This window comes from Urtica dioica, chromosome 2, assembly GCF_054948205.1.
Source record: "Urtica dioica subsp. dioica isolate 48M chromosome 2, U.dioica_male_clone48M_v1_H2, whole genome shotgun sequence".
NCBI lineage: Eukaryota > Viridiplantae > Streptophyta > Magnoliopsida > Rosales > Urticaceae > Urtica > Urtica dioica.
Genome location: NC_142757.1, coordinates 51,201,241 through 51,216,606, shown reverse-complemented (window position 1 = coordinate 51,216,606; position 15,366 = coordinate 51,201,241). Strand labels below are relative to the sequence as shown.

Genomic DNA, 15,366 nt, shown 5'->3' with positions numbered 1-15,366 from the left:
TGGCTATTGTCGCGGTTAAAGGGGAAACAACAATGACTTTTAGGTAATTGTCGCGGCTGTTTCCAGTAATTGTTATAGTGCATCATTCTTCTGGCTAACATCTTGATTTTATGGTATATTTAAAACTGTACATTTTTTTTTAATGTTTTAGGGGTTTTTTTTCAGATTTAAAATTTTGCTTTGTAGTTTTAGGGGTTCCGACTTTTACTTTTTAAGGGTGTGGAATTTGAAATTTGAAATTTAAATTTCAAAAAATTCGGAAAATAGCAAACTTAAACGTTTGACATTAATAAGTAGCTAACTTTTGATAAATCTTAGGTAAATAGCCACTTTCAAACGCAAATCTTAGGTAAATAGTCAATGTTTGGTATATAAAAGTGGCTATTTACCTAAAATTTACGTATGAAATTGGCTATTTACATAAAATTTATTAAACGTTGGCTATTTAGCAATGTCAAACATTTAATTTGGCTATTTTCCTAATGGACCCTTTAAATTTTGGTTTGTAGTTTTAGGGATTCCGGCTTTTACTTTTTAAGGGCTTGAGATGTAATTTCGGTTCGTAGTTTTGGGCTCATAAAATGAATCCCCGCGCTCAAAGTATTAAAAAAAATATGTATTATGTCGCTTGATAAATGGGTGACACCCGGCCTATTGCGTCGCTTTTAAACTAGAGCATCGCTTTATAACTGAGTAACGCTAGGCCAATTGCGTTGTTTTATTGCAAGCGACGCCCAACTTTAATTGGGGCCAACAAATCCTAACTAGCGCCATGTGGAATGTCACTTTTTAATAAGCAATGCCCCAGATCTATAGCATCACCGCATATTGTGTTGCTAAACAAACAACGCAATAATTGTATTGCGTTTTTTTAGCAACGCAAATAGTCCATTTTGTAGTAGTGAATGTTAAAAAAAGATGAACTCTATTAATAGAGTTTTTGTTAATATTATAATTTTATATTTAGAGTTAAATCAAATAATATCGAAAGCAATCTAATTATGTATTTTTAGGTTTAATCCGAATTAAAATGTTGATTTAATCCGAATCTGAGTTTTTTTTATGTTGTAGATGATGATTTGATGATGAATATGATGATTATGATGTTCTTGAGTGGATGTTATTGAGATGAATATGATGCTTATGATGTTTGATGATGACGAATGATGTTATTGAGATGAATATGATGCTTATGATGTTTGATGATGACGAATGATGTTCTTGAGTTGAATATGATGATTTGATTATGAATATGATGATGTGTGATGATGAATTGATATCATGTATTCGTTGTATGAACTTTGAAGTCTGAACTATAAAAATATGTTTATTTTTGCAAAATATTTGTCTGAATATATCTCGGTTTCTTATATTTTTGTCGGTTTTCTCTATAATAAACGGTTTTCTGTCGGTATCAATTTTTTTTTTGTCTGAGTACCTCTCGCGTTTACTCCCAAAAATTGGAGTTCCGATAAGGATAGGACAAACCTTAGTTGTGAGGCGTTATTTATTATTCAGGTCCCACTAAATTCCACGTAAAATATACCTGCGGACAACGCCAAGTTTTCAATACTCTTACGTGGGATCTTGAAAGTCTTTGCCCATGGCGAGAAACACTTGCAAGACAATTTTCCAACCCTTTTATAATGATAATAATGACAACAATAACACCACTTTCTAATTGAGCTACTAAAAGTGGTAAAGTGAAAAAAAAAATGGAAGAGATAATGTCTTCCTGTTCCTCTTCATCAATGGTCTCACTAAAAAATCACCAATTACCATTCACAACAACGACAAATACAACAACGATCCAACAAAAGCTCGAGCTGATCGTCCAAACCCGACCCGAATGGTGGGCCTATTCGATCTTCTGGCAAGCCCAGCCAAGCACGGCGTCGCTGACGTGGCACGCCGGGCACTTCCGCGGCCCCAGAAGCAAAGCCGGCCAGCTCGGCCTCGGCGGCAGCGACGTGGACTGGTTCTACACGCTGTCGGTGACGCGGTCCTTCTCGGCGGGCCCCGGGGCGGGGGTCGTGGGCCGGGCTTTCGGCTCCGGGGGCTTCTTTTGGCTTTCCGGTGGGGCCCACCAGCTGGAGTTCCACGGCGAGTGTGAGCGCGTGAAGGAGGCGCGTCTGCATGGGATCCAGACCCTGGTCTGCGTTCCCACTCCAAACGGGGTTCTCGAGCTGGGCTCGGCCGAGCTCATAAAGGAGGATTGGACTTTGATCAATCTCGTCCAATCGCTGCTCTGCAACACTGTCCATAATGTTCAGCTTAATAATAATAATAGTAATAAAATTCAGGAGGAGATCAGTGAGCAAGATCCGGTGGGTTTTCCGTTTCTTGACGTCGGAGTCATGTCTTCTGGATTATCCGGGAGGAGTGGTCACTCCAATATTGAGGAGGCAAGAGCAGAGAATAGTTTCAAGAAAGAAGTTGTCATAGGTAAATTATTTATTTTATTTATTTCGGAAATTAAAGTATAATACTATATTTGTCTAGTCAAATTTACGTTGTATGAACGTATTTCATATAAAAAAGTACGTACTTTGTTGTTGGTCATCATATTAGGAAAAAAAAAAAAAAAAAAGATATACATTAAAGCAAATTAATCCAACCGAGTGGCTCTTTTTGTTAAAAAAAAATTTCTTCTTCTGTTTGTGCGTTAAGTTTATGTATAACTTGCATAGAAAGACATGTCGCAAAATGAATAATTTAATAATTATTTTAAAAAGAATTATAAATAAATAAAAAAAAGTATGGTTCAAGTTCGTTTTCATTTAGACAGTGTAAAATGTGTAAAATATGGTCTTATTACAAAACAATTGGTTCTAGACTACCAAAACATATGTAGTACAATAAAATCGTGTGATAATAATCACACTAGATGACCATTTCGTACAACGTGGTCCCCTCTTTATCAATATCATTGTCCGTGATGTGATTTTTGTGATGATTAATAATACAATAATTCCATTCTCTTTTTCATAAATGAAAATTATTTAAAGTATATATGTTATATTATTAAGGTGTTATAATAGTCAACTAATTAAAATGATTACATTTGAAAAATAGCTAAAATTTGTCTAAAGTTATTGAAATAGCCAATACGTATCATGTTTTCATGATTTTATGACCCTATAATTAAAAAGGTAATTATGTTAGAAGTTCACTCTCTTCTTAATAGTTAAATTTCATTTTATTAAGAAAATAGTTCACAAAACTCGCAATAAATTAATTGACTAAAAAATAAATTAAATTAACTGAAAATGCAAATTTAATTTAATTTTTAGTAGTTATTTAATTTCCTGTAGATTTGATGGGGCTATTTTATTAATAAAATGATAAAATCGTAAAAAAAGATAAAAAAAATTTGTTAGTCGTAACAAATTCTTAATAATTAAATCTGTGAAAGTAATAAGTTTTTTTTTATATAAAGCGTATTTTTTTTTTAATAATAGTATCCATATTTCTTAAAATGTAACGACAGCTATTTTGTATTTTTGTTAACACTGTAACTATATCGCTAATTTATTAGTTACAAATGATTATTTTGTATAAATTTTCTATATTGATCTCAAAACTAATTTTAGCAATTAGAGGAGTAACTTAAACTCATTATTACCCTTACAAACCCATAATTAACAGCTCTCATCTATGGCAGGAAGTGGATCTTCATCTGACTCCGACGGAAAATTCTTTCCGACGGCTGAGACCGGGCGGGGGAACAAAAAGCGAGGGCGAAAGCCGGCGCTTGAAAACCCTAATAACAACATTCCGACGGTGAACCACGTGGCAGCCGAGAGGCAGAGGAGAGAGAAGCTGAACCACCGATTCTACGCTCTCCGCTCGGTCGTCCCAAACGTGTCGAAGATGGACAAAGCCTCGCTCCTCGCCGACGCCGTGGTCTACATCAACGAGCTCAAAGGGAAAGTCAAACAGCTCGAGAGCAAAGTCAAAACCCTAGATCACCATCGTCCCTATCCTAGTGCGGTTGCTAATAATCACCGAATTGCCCGGGAACAGAAGGGGATAGATAATATGGATGAGTTGATGGAAGTGGAAGTGAAGATGGTCGGGAACGAGGCGGTGGTTAGGGCTCAGAGCCCGGACGTGAATTATCCGGCGGCGAGGCTTCTGAGCGCGCTGAGAGATCTGGAGCTTCAGGTCCTCCACGTCAGCGTCTCGACCGTGAAGGAGCTCGTGCTTCAAGACGTCGTCGTTCGGCTCTCTCGTCGCTTTTCCACCGAAGATTCCATGAGGACAGCTATTCTTCGCGCTATCATTATGCAAACCTGATTTAATTTTATTTTCTGCGCAAGTCTTTATTATTATTATTGTCCCTTGTTATTATTAATATGTGGCTGTTATTATTTTGATGTAGTACCTATCGCTTAGAACTTGTACTTCTTTTCACTTTTCTGTATTTGATAAAGCATGTCATATATATAATGCCTAAATAAACTTGTTCGTAGTGCCTGATAATGGCCTAATGATTACACTGTGTTTCAACACATATGGAAAAGAAAAAGGAAATCAAATGATAAAAGATAGGGTAATTTTATCAAGTATGCGTAAAAGTGTACCCAATTCAGTGTCTAAGGTGTATTACCCACAAATATGATTTCTATGTGGAATTTGTCAAGAATGCCCTCCAATACATATTTTTCAAAAATCAATAATCTCTCTCTCGGAGAGATATACGACACGTACAAACACAAACACCGTGTGCGGCGTCGCAACAGTAACACCACAGAGCTTGCCGAACCGCAGCGCGCCGGTGAGCTTACATACGGTCTCTAACACCGCATTCGGTCGCAGATCGCCGCAGTCCCGATAACAGCACTTCGCTATCTGTCGTTTGGTGTTAGGAATTACGCTTAGCTGATATGTCGTTTATTTTAGTCGGTCGTTTTTTATTTAGCTGACTCAGCAAGTTTGTTTTATTCTTTTGCTCTTAATCGCTCACGTGTGTTTTTGTGACTGGTTGAGCTTTGTATTTGCTTATATACTCTTCTGTATTCTTTTATCATTAATTAAGTGAATTCAGTATCTCAGTCAATCAGACATGAGAGTTTCTTTTCTCTTCTCCAAGTTTCATCTTCTTTTTCGACTCTGAATCTCCAATGTAACATGATATCTAAGCCGAATTCTTCCCCAATTCATCTCATCAATTTCGAGTTCCAGTAGTTCACAATTCTCTTCCTCTTTTTCGTGATTTCCATGTCGGCCTTGGGCTAAGGCGGGCTAGGCCTAGAGCCCCATATGTGGATGGGTCCCCAAAAATTTACATTTTTTGGTTATTTTTAAGAAAATTTATATTTTTTATCCTAAAAATTTACACTTTTGACTTATTTTCCAAAAAATTTACATTTTTTACCCTGGAAATTTAAATTTTTATTAGTATTATAGGGCCCCAAAATATTGAATTGCCTAGAGCCCTCGGTGAGTTTAGTCCGACCCTGGTCATGGCGATGCAAGAAAAAGCGCTCGAAACTGTTTCTCAGATTGGATCGGCGAAATCTCCAATCGACAATCCAGTCAGTCCATATTCCCTGCATCATTAAGATAATCCTGGAGCAGTGTTGATGTCTCAACTCCTTAATGGCGACAACTACATTTCCTTGAGCATATCCATGTTCATCGCAATCTCCGTGAAGAGCAAATTAGGTTTTATCAATGGATCGATAAAGAAACCTGATGGATCAAATGTCTTTTTTCTAAATTCTTGGAACCGAAATAACAATATCGTTATTTCGTAGATTCTCAATTTCGTCATGAAATAAATTTCTTCAAGCATCATCTATGGAAAGAATCTTCCAGCTCTGTCATGAATTTTCGAATTTGGCTCAAGATCAGAAATCGGTCACGGCATACTACACCAAACTCAAGGCGGTCTAGGAAGAACTGTGCAATTTTCGACCTAATTGCACCTGCGAAGGCTGTCCCTGTGGAGCAACAAAGGCGATAATGGCTTTCTTGCAATCAGTGTACGTAATGGCATTCCTGATGGAACTGAACGAGTCTTTCACCACAATGAGAGGAAAAGTCATTCTTATGGATCCGTTGCCGCCAATGAACAAGGTTACGTTCTTGTATCTCAAGAAGAAAAACAAAGATCCGTTGGTCCAAAGATCAGAACTCAAGAAACTTCAAATGCCATGGCTATGACAACAAAAGATGAAGGGACAAGCACATAAGAAAGTCAACAAGAAAGATAGGCCTTATTGCACTCATTGCAAGATTCTTGTCCACACATTGGACAAATGCTTCAAAATCTATGACTATCTGTCAGGATACACTCCACGATTAAAGGATCAAGCAAATCTCGCCGAGCATGCCCAAGACGATCAATATGCAAGCATCTTGAGTGTAAATGAATCGCACTTATGAGATAGTCAGTTGACTATTTCATACACTTTTTCAAACTTTATTATACATTTTATATTGGGTCCATTAGGAAAATAACCAATTTAAACGTTTGATATTGCTAAATAGCAAACGTTTGGTAAATCTTAGGTAAATGGTCATTTTCATGTATTTATATACGTAAATCTTAGATAAATAGTAACTTCTATATATTAGGTCACGTCATTATTTATGACTATTTACTTAAGATTTATTAAACGTTGATTATTTAGCAATGTCAAACGTTTAAGCTGACTATTTTCCTAATTTTCTGTTTTATATTTAGTGTTGTATTAACAAATTTCACATCCCAATAAAAACAAACATATTACACACTAATTATAACATATAAAAGATAATTTTGATACCACGTCCTAATGAGATAAATACTTTTTAAGAGTATGAAAATTATTTTAATTGTTATAAAACATTTTAATTATAGATAAAAAAAAATGTGTAAATCAAATATTATTGGGGTTATTTTGACACGAATGAAACGAATATTATATTATAAAATATTAACTCCATTATAGTTTTGTGAATAATGCAACGTTTTATATGTGGAGTAAGATATCAAATTTGAATCTAAATTTGAAGGGAAGCAACAAAGACGAGTAGTGATAATAAGGCGAGGTCGAGAGGATATAGATTTGAATTTTTTACAAATATTCTAATATTTTCAATCTTACACATGATAATACACATATGGTCAATTACGGAATTAACCAATAAACGACGATGAACAGCATTGACGTACGATATGGATGACTCTTGTACATTTAGTGAAATTTGAACCCTTGTCGCACTACTAGGTGACTTTTTAGATACAAATCTTGCAACCAAGGCTAAGGGAGTCTACTATTATCATTATTATTATTATTATTATTAGTTTTTGAAAACGGCTAAGGGAATCTATTCAGTGAGAATCAGCTAGTCTCTCGCTTTGTGTACGTGAGAGTAAGCACAACAACCACTAGTAAGACTAATAATAATGATAAAAGACAAAAAATTGACAGAGTAGCGTAGGTACAGACCAAATAATTTCCTGATCAGCACTAAATTAGAAGAGGCAAGAGAATGGAAAGTCAAAAGAGAGTCAATGGATGCGGACCCAGAGCCCTCTGGTGGGGACACCATCGACCACCACAAACAGCAAGTAATATCCCGGCGGAGCTAGCTCCGGCGTCCCCGGTGCCTCAGTCTCCACCGCGTAGTCACACTCCGATTTTCCTCTCCTCACATCTCCGGCGTCCAAAACCAGAAGCCGCTGATTCATCGCCAGAGAGTGCGTCGTGAACGACGGAGCCACCACCGTGACGTACACCTCGTCCTTATTCTTCCACCCGCGCTTCGACCGAAACTGCACCGAGATCCTTTGCTTGTATCCCAAGTCAACCCCCGGCCGGACGCTCGTTATCTCCGGCCGGATATTATTCTCCTCCTCCCCGGCTCCGCCACCGGTCAAGTACGGCGGATAAAACGCTTCAAGACTCAGCTCCGTCGGAAAGAGTGTCGAGAAATTGTAGTTCCGGTTAGGGTTGCTTCCTCCGACCAAGACCCGTCCGTCGGAGAGCAAGTGGGCCGTCGAGTGGTACAGCCTCGGGATCAGGCTCGGGCTCATAATCTCGATGAAAAATTATAAAAATAATATTTTTAAGTGTTGTGTCACAAAAATAGCTATTTTTAGAAACATCAACAATCAACAAAGAAAGTAGGAACTCGGATCCTCTATTCCCTATTTCGGTGTCTTCTTTCGTGTCTTTCTGATCAAAATAAATCGTGTTATCATTTTATTTAATTATTAATTTATATTTATTTAAAAATAAATAAAATGATCTTATTTTAATTAGAAAGACATAAATAATAGAGACACAAAAAAAGAACCGAAGATCTGGATTTAAAAAATAGCGACTTTTTATAAATTAAAAAAAAAAAAAAAACTATTTTTAAGTATATTATTTTCACAATAAATTACAAAAAAAAAAAATCTACCGTGAGGCATTTTCACTAACCTCGAACCGGGCTTTACCCTCGGCCCGGGTCCGGTAGAGGAGCGGGGTTAAAACCGGGTCCCGGGCCGAGTTCCAGCCGGCGGTGCCGCTTCTGGCGCCGTTGACTATCAATATGTCTCCGGTGGGGAGCATGATCATGTCTCCCATCGTCCTCTCCAACGGCATCGACTCCATCTGCCACGTGGCATCTTTCTGATCCGCGATGTCGATCCTCCCGCAGCTCTTGACGGCCGGGACGAACTTCCCCGAGCCGGCCTTTATGTTAGAGTCCGAGGGAGTCCCGCCGCAGATCAGGACGACGATGCCGCCGCTGAAACCCCTTGTCCCGTTTCGCGACAGAAAAATCGGGAGAAGGGCCGACGACCCCGTGCTCGGATAGTTTCTCGAGACGGCGATGCCTCCGTCTAGGAGGGAAAAATATGGGTACATTAATTACTTCTTTTTTTTTTTTTTTTTTTTTTTTTTTTTTTGTAATAAGCTTTTAGTCAAGAATCAATTATTTAATCCTGGACAGACAAAATATTGCAATTAAAATTAGTTTAAAATATATCATTGTATACAATTTTAGTATATCTCTGTAATATAGAGGTAATTAGAGGCATTAATTTTAAATTTGATCAGATAAATAACTAAAATAAACTATACACACACACACACACACAAATAACTAGCAACTTAGTAAAATAGTAAAAAAAATTTAAATTTTTAACAAAATAATCATAACGATTTATATTGATTCTTTATATAATCAGTAAGTTTTATTTATTTTTTTTTTTTTTTTATCAATTTACCACCAACGTTTAGTAAATTAATCATACCAGATACTTTGCACATTTTATAAAATCTTGAGTGCGTCACTAACTTTAGATAAACTTAATTATTTTATAAATTCATTTGTTCAAATTAGTTATTTATTAGCTAGAAAACACGATGTATAAAAATAAGAAAGGCTGCTTCAATAATAATTTTAGCAAAAGGGCTATATATATATTATATAGATACGTACCTTGGGCTGTGGGCATGGCCGGAAACCGCCGGACGATTCTATTGTTGACGTAGTCGAGAAGGACGGCCCGGTCGTTGGCGAAGACGAAAAGGTTTCCGTCGGGCGAGAGGTGCAAAAACGGGTACAGATTGTTGGGCACTTTCGACGAGAACCGAGTCTCCTCCAAGAACGGCAGCGCGTAGGGCCCACCTCCGCCTCCGCCGGCGGAGGTCTTGGGGACGAACTCGTAAGAGAACGCTGACTTTCCTCCGACGACGACGATCCTCCCGTCGGGGAGTGCCTGGTTGGAGGCGTACCACCGCGGCGAGGCCAACCCGCCGGAGACCTCGGCCCAGTCGCAGCCGGGACAGGAGCCGAGGAACCGAACCACCCTCTCGCCGGCCTGAAACCCGCCGGTCTGGACCAGGACGCCGTCGCCGGAGAGCGCGCCGGAGGAGCACCACGTGTCGGTCAGGATGGTGAGGGGCCGGACGGCGCGGTCCGAGGAGTCGAACTCCACCGAGTGAGCGGTGCAGGGCTCGGGCGGCGATGATGACGTGGCGGCGGCGGAGCATTTTGAGTTCGGGAGAGAGAGGTTGGAGGGGCCGGAGTTTGTGCGGTCGAAGACGACGATCCTGTCGTTTGGGAGGAGTGCCATGTGCATCGCCGACACTCCGATGCTCTTTTTGAGAACCCTCCATCTTCCTCCGCCGGCGGCGGCGGCGGCGGAGACTGTGGTTATTGCCAGCAACAGTAGTAACAGAGTTGAACCCATTTTTTTTTTTTTTTTAATTTTATTTTATTAAGCTATTGTCGAGTTTTGGAGGGAGATATGTAATAAGTAAACAAAAGAAAGAAAAAAAAATTGGTCCAGGCATTGATTGATAGTACGTGGGAGTAGGAGGCAGTAATAAATGAATAACCATTGTGACGCAAAATAAAAGACCATATTGTGCTACCGCTTATACATTCATATCCGGAAATCTACTTTGTATTTCATATGTCAATGCCACAATCTATATGTTTGTGAGAAAAATGACATATTTCAGGAAAAAAATTACATATTTAGGGATTATTTAAAAAGTAAGACCATTTCGTAGATTTGGTACATTATCTTCAAAGAGACATTTATTAAAATTTAAAAAATATATGACGAGAAATACCATGAAAAATTACATTTAATGACAAAATATCATGAAAACTGTTTTTATTGACATTTAATTATCAAACTTGTAGAACAGATAGCTTACATTGAATAATGGTAAAAACACTACTATATAATCATACTTTTGGAATATATATATATATATATATATATATATATATATATATATATATATATCTCTATGTATATAAGAAAAAGAGAAAAAAAAAATAGCATATAACCACTTTTTTTTTTTTTTTTTTGTGCTTATAAAAAAAAAATCAAAATAACCCCTATAATATGTCGTCTAATTCTGTCATTTTTTTTTTCTTAATCTTTTGAATCCTACAAAATGTGGTAGCTCGCATACTTAGAGACAGTTCTAAGGGCTTCTCCAACCCAACGGCATAACGCCAAATATAGTGTAAAAACAGCTCCAATCACACGTGATAGTCAACACCAAATTTGGTGATTTAAACAGTGGCACGGCATATATGCCGTGCTACTGTACAACACGCCATTGTTTTTTTTTTTTTTTTTTAAATTAACATATTAAATTCAAAGGTTTTTTTTTTCTTTCATATATACATATATTAACCTTATAAATGTTTATAAAACACAAAAAATCATAAATTGACTACAAAAATATCAAAACAAAGTTCAATTAAAACATAAAATTTTAAATATATGTTACAAAGTTTAAATTAAATGTAATATTTTTAGTAATGTTATTTTTATTTATCTTTTTTTATTTATCTTAATTTTTGTTAAATATTGGTAAGTATTAAATTATTTTAATCACTTAATTAAAAAATATCACCATTATAATTATTTATTGAAATATTTATTAATAAAGAGATTGTTTTATTTTAATAATAAAATAATGGTGAATATTATTTTTAGTGTGAAATTTGGTGTTGTGATTGGAGTTGAAAAAAAATTTGGTGCTAAATCAACACAAAAGTTGTGTTGAATTAACACCAAATATAAGAATTGGGTTGGAGTTGCCCTAAGCGTTACAATATTTATTACTATGTGTATTAAAGCTAGATATTTTTTTCCGAATACATGCACTTTGAGTCTAATTTTTAGATGTCATATAGAATTCGGATTCATGTAATACTGTATTAGGAATAAACTTATAGATCTCTAGTAACCACTGTTTTAGCTTTTTGTTTTTTCTGTTGTGTCCATAACATAGATAATAAGAGGCATGGCCTCTTCAACTTTTAACCAGCTTCTACCATGTGCCGTCGCCATATGGCGACACGTGATGTCTCCATATGGCGACACGTGATGTCTCCATATGGCGACAAGTGGCAGTTTTTTTTTTTTTTTCCCCTTCCAAATATCAATATATTTTGTATAATTTTTTTTATGTATATTATAATCATAATTACTAATACTATATCAATAACATATATTATCATTTATTTTTTTCCCGATCTTTAATTTTTTTTCTCTCTCTCATCAATATATTTTGTATATATTTTTATTTCAACTTGAATCTTGGTGCCGCCAATTCTTCAAGCAAGTCATGGAATTCTGAAGGCGTCTTAGTTAGCACCGTGCCTCCCGCGGCGGTGTTAACTAAGGTCTTTGTCGAGGTGAGGAGACCATAGTAGAATGTTTGTAGTAGGTCCGGCAAGGCTATCCCATGGTGAGGGCATTTCCTCAACATTTCTTTAAAGCGCGCCCATGCCTCATGCAAAGACTCCCCATCCCATTGCCCGAAACTATGGATCGCATTCTTCAACCGGGCTGTCTTCTCGAACGGGAAGAACTTTGCAAGGAATTTGGCACAAAGTTCTTCCCAAGTGGTGATGGAGCCGGCGGGCAAGGATTGCAGCCAAATCTTCGCTCGGTCGCGAAGGGAGAATGAGAACAAGCGGAGTCGGATTGCATCAACGCTTATGTTCTGGATGTGGAATGTGCCGCATAGCTCGTTGAAGTTGGCGAGATGCTCGTTCGGGTCTTCGGTAGGGCCTCCAGCGAATTGGTTTTGTTGAATCATGTTGATCATCCCGGTTTTGATTTCGAAGCCCCGGTTCTCTATGGCTGGACTAACAATGGCCGGACGATACCCATTTGTGGTAGGTAGGACGTAGTCGAGAAGAGGTCGCTCCTCGGCCATTGTGGCTCCCTCGATCCTTTGTTGTTTTGCCTTCCGGTTTCGTTTGCACGTCTTTTCGATTTCGGGATCGATCGGTAGGAGGCTGGATTCACCGTCTTTTCGCATACACCTTCACAAGGAAATACGAAAATAGATGAGAAAACAAAAATAAAAGAAAGTTCAAATAAAAGCTTATGAGTTGAATTGCAATTTAGAACTAGTTCCCCGGCAACGGCGCCAAAAACTTGTTGCGAATTTTCTCGCACACGCAAGTGCACGTGGTCGCAATAGTAATAAATCGTAAGAACGAGTCGATCCCACGGGGACTAGCTAAATTGAAGATTCAAGATTCACAAGCTAATATAGAACTAAATATATTTGATAAGATTGTTGTCACAAAATTTAACTAACCCGTCACAAAATTAAATAACTCGATGCACAAAATTTCTATTGGACAAAGGGAAGGGCTATGGTTCACGGGTTCATAAAATAACTTGGATTCGCTGAACTAAGAAAAGAAATAAGCTATTGGAATTCACACTTTTCACTACTCATACTCACTTTAATCGAATTGATAGATCTCTCTCAAGCATCTAACAACCTAAACCGATACCGGAATATCATCTCTCGATCTCAACTCCTAACAAGCACGGCTAGCATTAAAGAACAAGAGTATTATCACGAGTCTAGAACAACCTAGCTATATCTAGCCTAGGAATGAATTCTAGTAACCCACACAAAAACACAACAACCAAATCTTTCTCAAGCATTAGAGTTGAATATAAAATAAGCATGAGTTCATGACATTCATACAAGCATTAAGCATAGTTGTGGATTAAGTAAAAAGTGATGAGAAAAACAACAACCTAACAAATCTAATATCTTGAATCCTACATCGTAATGAACCCGCTACACCATAGCCCTACATGAGACTAGTTCATATTAATAACCATAACAATGAAAATGCTTAAATATGAACACAAGAACAACACACCATGAAACATCATAAGCATATGTAGAACTTGAATTAGAAATATAAGAGTTTAGAGAATAGAACACTTTGAGTAGGAATGTAGCAATGGTAGAATTCTGCAGCTCTCTCCTTCTCTTCAAATTGGAGCCACAAAAATATGAACAAGTCTGGAAATTTTGGAAAAACTAATGAAAAACTAAGAGAAAATGAAAAGTTGTTCTTGATAGCACCCCCTAAAACCCTTGCCCTCTCCCTTCTTAAAGTATTGGTCTTTTTTAGGGTTTAGTGGTCTTGTTTTCGGAGCAATCTAAGCCTTCCAATCTCATCCAATGGCTGAGATTCGCTACAAAAATCGAAGCAAACGAAGCCTGCCAGAATGACCGCGCGCCGCGCGCCTGTTCCTGCGCGCCGCGCGGTCCCTCATTTTGTTTCCGCGCGGTTCGCGCGTAGGACTCTGTGGCTTTCTGCTGCAAAATTCCCACTCCGCGCGGCGCGCGAAATGGACCTCGCGGCGCGCGGAGTTGTCAAAAATGTTTTTGACGCTTCTTTTCTTCGTTTTTGCTCCGTTTTGACTCCGATTAGCATATTTTTCCATGTTGAGACCCCAAACACTAGTAAAACCCATATAGACCTGAAAATCCATCAAAAACACTCTAGAGATAATCAAAATCCTTGAGAACTCGTTGGATTTAAGCTCGGGAGATAGGAGTTTACGCGTGATTAACGCACCTATCAAATCCCCCCAAACTTAAACCGTGACTTGTCCCCAAGTAACAAAAGAAAATGAAACACTCACGAACCAAGAGAAAGAAGAAAGACAGATAAACTATGTGGATAGAATTCTAATGCTCAAAAATTGCCTCAAACACTTGTCAATGCCTCAGCTCAAATTGCAATAGACATGAGGACCCACCTTTTCAAGTTTTTAAACCGACTACCAAATGTGAAAGCAATCTTGTAAGCTCATGTCACCTTAGACCTATTTTTACAATGCTTACCATCTCGTGAACTTTCGGAATCCTAGCCTCGTAGTCTTTCCAACCGTCATCAAGAGAACACAAAATTGAAAATGAATAAGAATTAGTTTCAATTTGACACAACCATATGCCCCCTCTTCTCTCTTCTCTCTACTAATGTGCACACCTCGTTTCTAGCTCGTCAATTAGGTCTTAAAGGCTTGTAACGTTCAAGGTAAGGTCAAAGGTACGGAAAGGAAATTTTAGTGGCTTGAACATCAACTTTAGCGACTCAAATCTCACCCAAACATACAACCCTCTCATGAAGTTCACTCACTCACCCATCCCCACATTTAGTGTTTTTATTTCCCTTGTTTTCCCCCCCCAAACTTCGACTCAACAAAAACACACGACAAGTCTCTAAGACATAGAACACCACGCCAACATAACACATTTTTCTCTCTTTTTTTTTTTTTTTTTTTTTTTTTTTTTTTAGATATATTTTTCTTTTTCCTTTTCCTTTTTGTTTATTGTTTTTTTTTTTTTTTTTTTTTTTTTTTTTTTTGAAACGGTATATAACAATAGAATTAAAAATACTAATGACCGGCGTGGTGTCTAGCGGACTATAAAACACATAGAGACTAGTCGGAGAGCAAATCATAAAATAGAAAAAAATTCACTCATGTCACTCAAAAGTCGCTAAAGTCAATGGGGTTCTTTGTGGGATTTTCGAATCATCGGCTCGGCTTTTTCTAACTAAGTATCGAGAATGGAT

The 15,366-nt window shown here is 37.6% G+C and overlaps 2 protein-coding genes and 1 pseudogene across 2 annotated transcripts; 2 read left to right on the top strand and 1 right to left on the bottom strand.

Moving 5' to 3' along the window:
• The first annotated feature begins 1,642 nt into the window (after positions 1-1,642).
• Positions 1,643-4,424, top strand: LOC149405408 (transcription factor MYC2-like). The gene is made up of 2 exons (XM_089630524.1): positions 1,643-2,445; positions 3,665-4,424. The coding sequence occupies exons 1-2, from the start codon at positions 1,716-1,718 to the stop codon at positions 4,297-4,299; spliced, it is 1,365 nt and encodes a 454-aa protein (XP_089486650.1). The 5' UTR covers positions 1,643-1,715; the 3' UTR covers positions 4,300-4,424.
• Positions 4,425-7,081: 2,657 nt separating this feature from the next.
• Positions 7,082-10,233, bottom strand: LOC149405407 (aldehyde oxidase GLOX1-like). The gene is made up of 3 exons (XM_089607148.1): positions 9,427-10,233; positions 8,421-8,824; positions 7,082-8,032 (listed from the first exon to the last, which is right to left on the bottom strand). The coding sequence occupies exons 1-3, from the start codon at positions 10,178-10,180 to the stop codon at positions 7,505-7,507; spliced, it is 1,686 nt and encodes a 561-aa protein (XP_089463274.1). The 5' UTR covers positions 10,181-10,233; the 3' UTR covers positions 7,082-7,504.
• A 1,968-nt stretch (positions 10,234-12,201) lies between these two features.
• On the top strand, positions 12,202-12,312 carry LOC149405406 (small nucleolar RNA R71; annotated as a pseudogene).
• The last annotated feature ends 3,054 nt before the right edge of the window (positions 12,313-15,366 follow it).

Bases quoted from the DNA above. Each gene is read 5' to 3' on its own strand.
- LOC149405407 (XM_089607148.1), bottom strand. From the start codon at position 10,180: ATGGGTTCAACTCTGTTACTACTGTTGCTGGCAATAACCACAGTCTCC. The intron at 8,825-9,426 runs GTACGTATCTAT...TTTCCCTCCTAG, and splicing joins GGCCATGCCCACAGCCCAAG to ACGGAGGCATCGCCGTCTCG. The intron at 8,033-8,420 runs GTTAGTGAAAAT...TTTTTCATCGAG, and splicing joins AGGGTAAAGCCCGGTTCGAG to ATTATGAGCCCGAGCCTGAT.
- LOC149405408 (XM_089630524.1), top strand. From the start codon at position 1,716: ATGGAAGAGATAATGTCTTCCTGTTCCTCTTCATCAATGGTCTCACTA. The intron at 2,446-3,664 runs GTAAATTATTTA...CATCTATGGCAG, and splicing joins CAAGAAAGAAGTTGTCATAG to GAAGTGGATCTTCATCTGAC.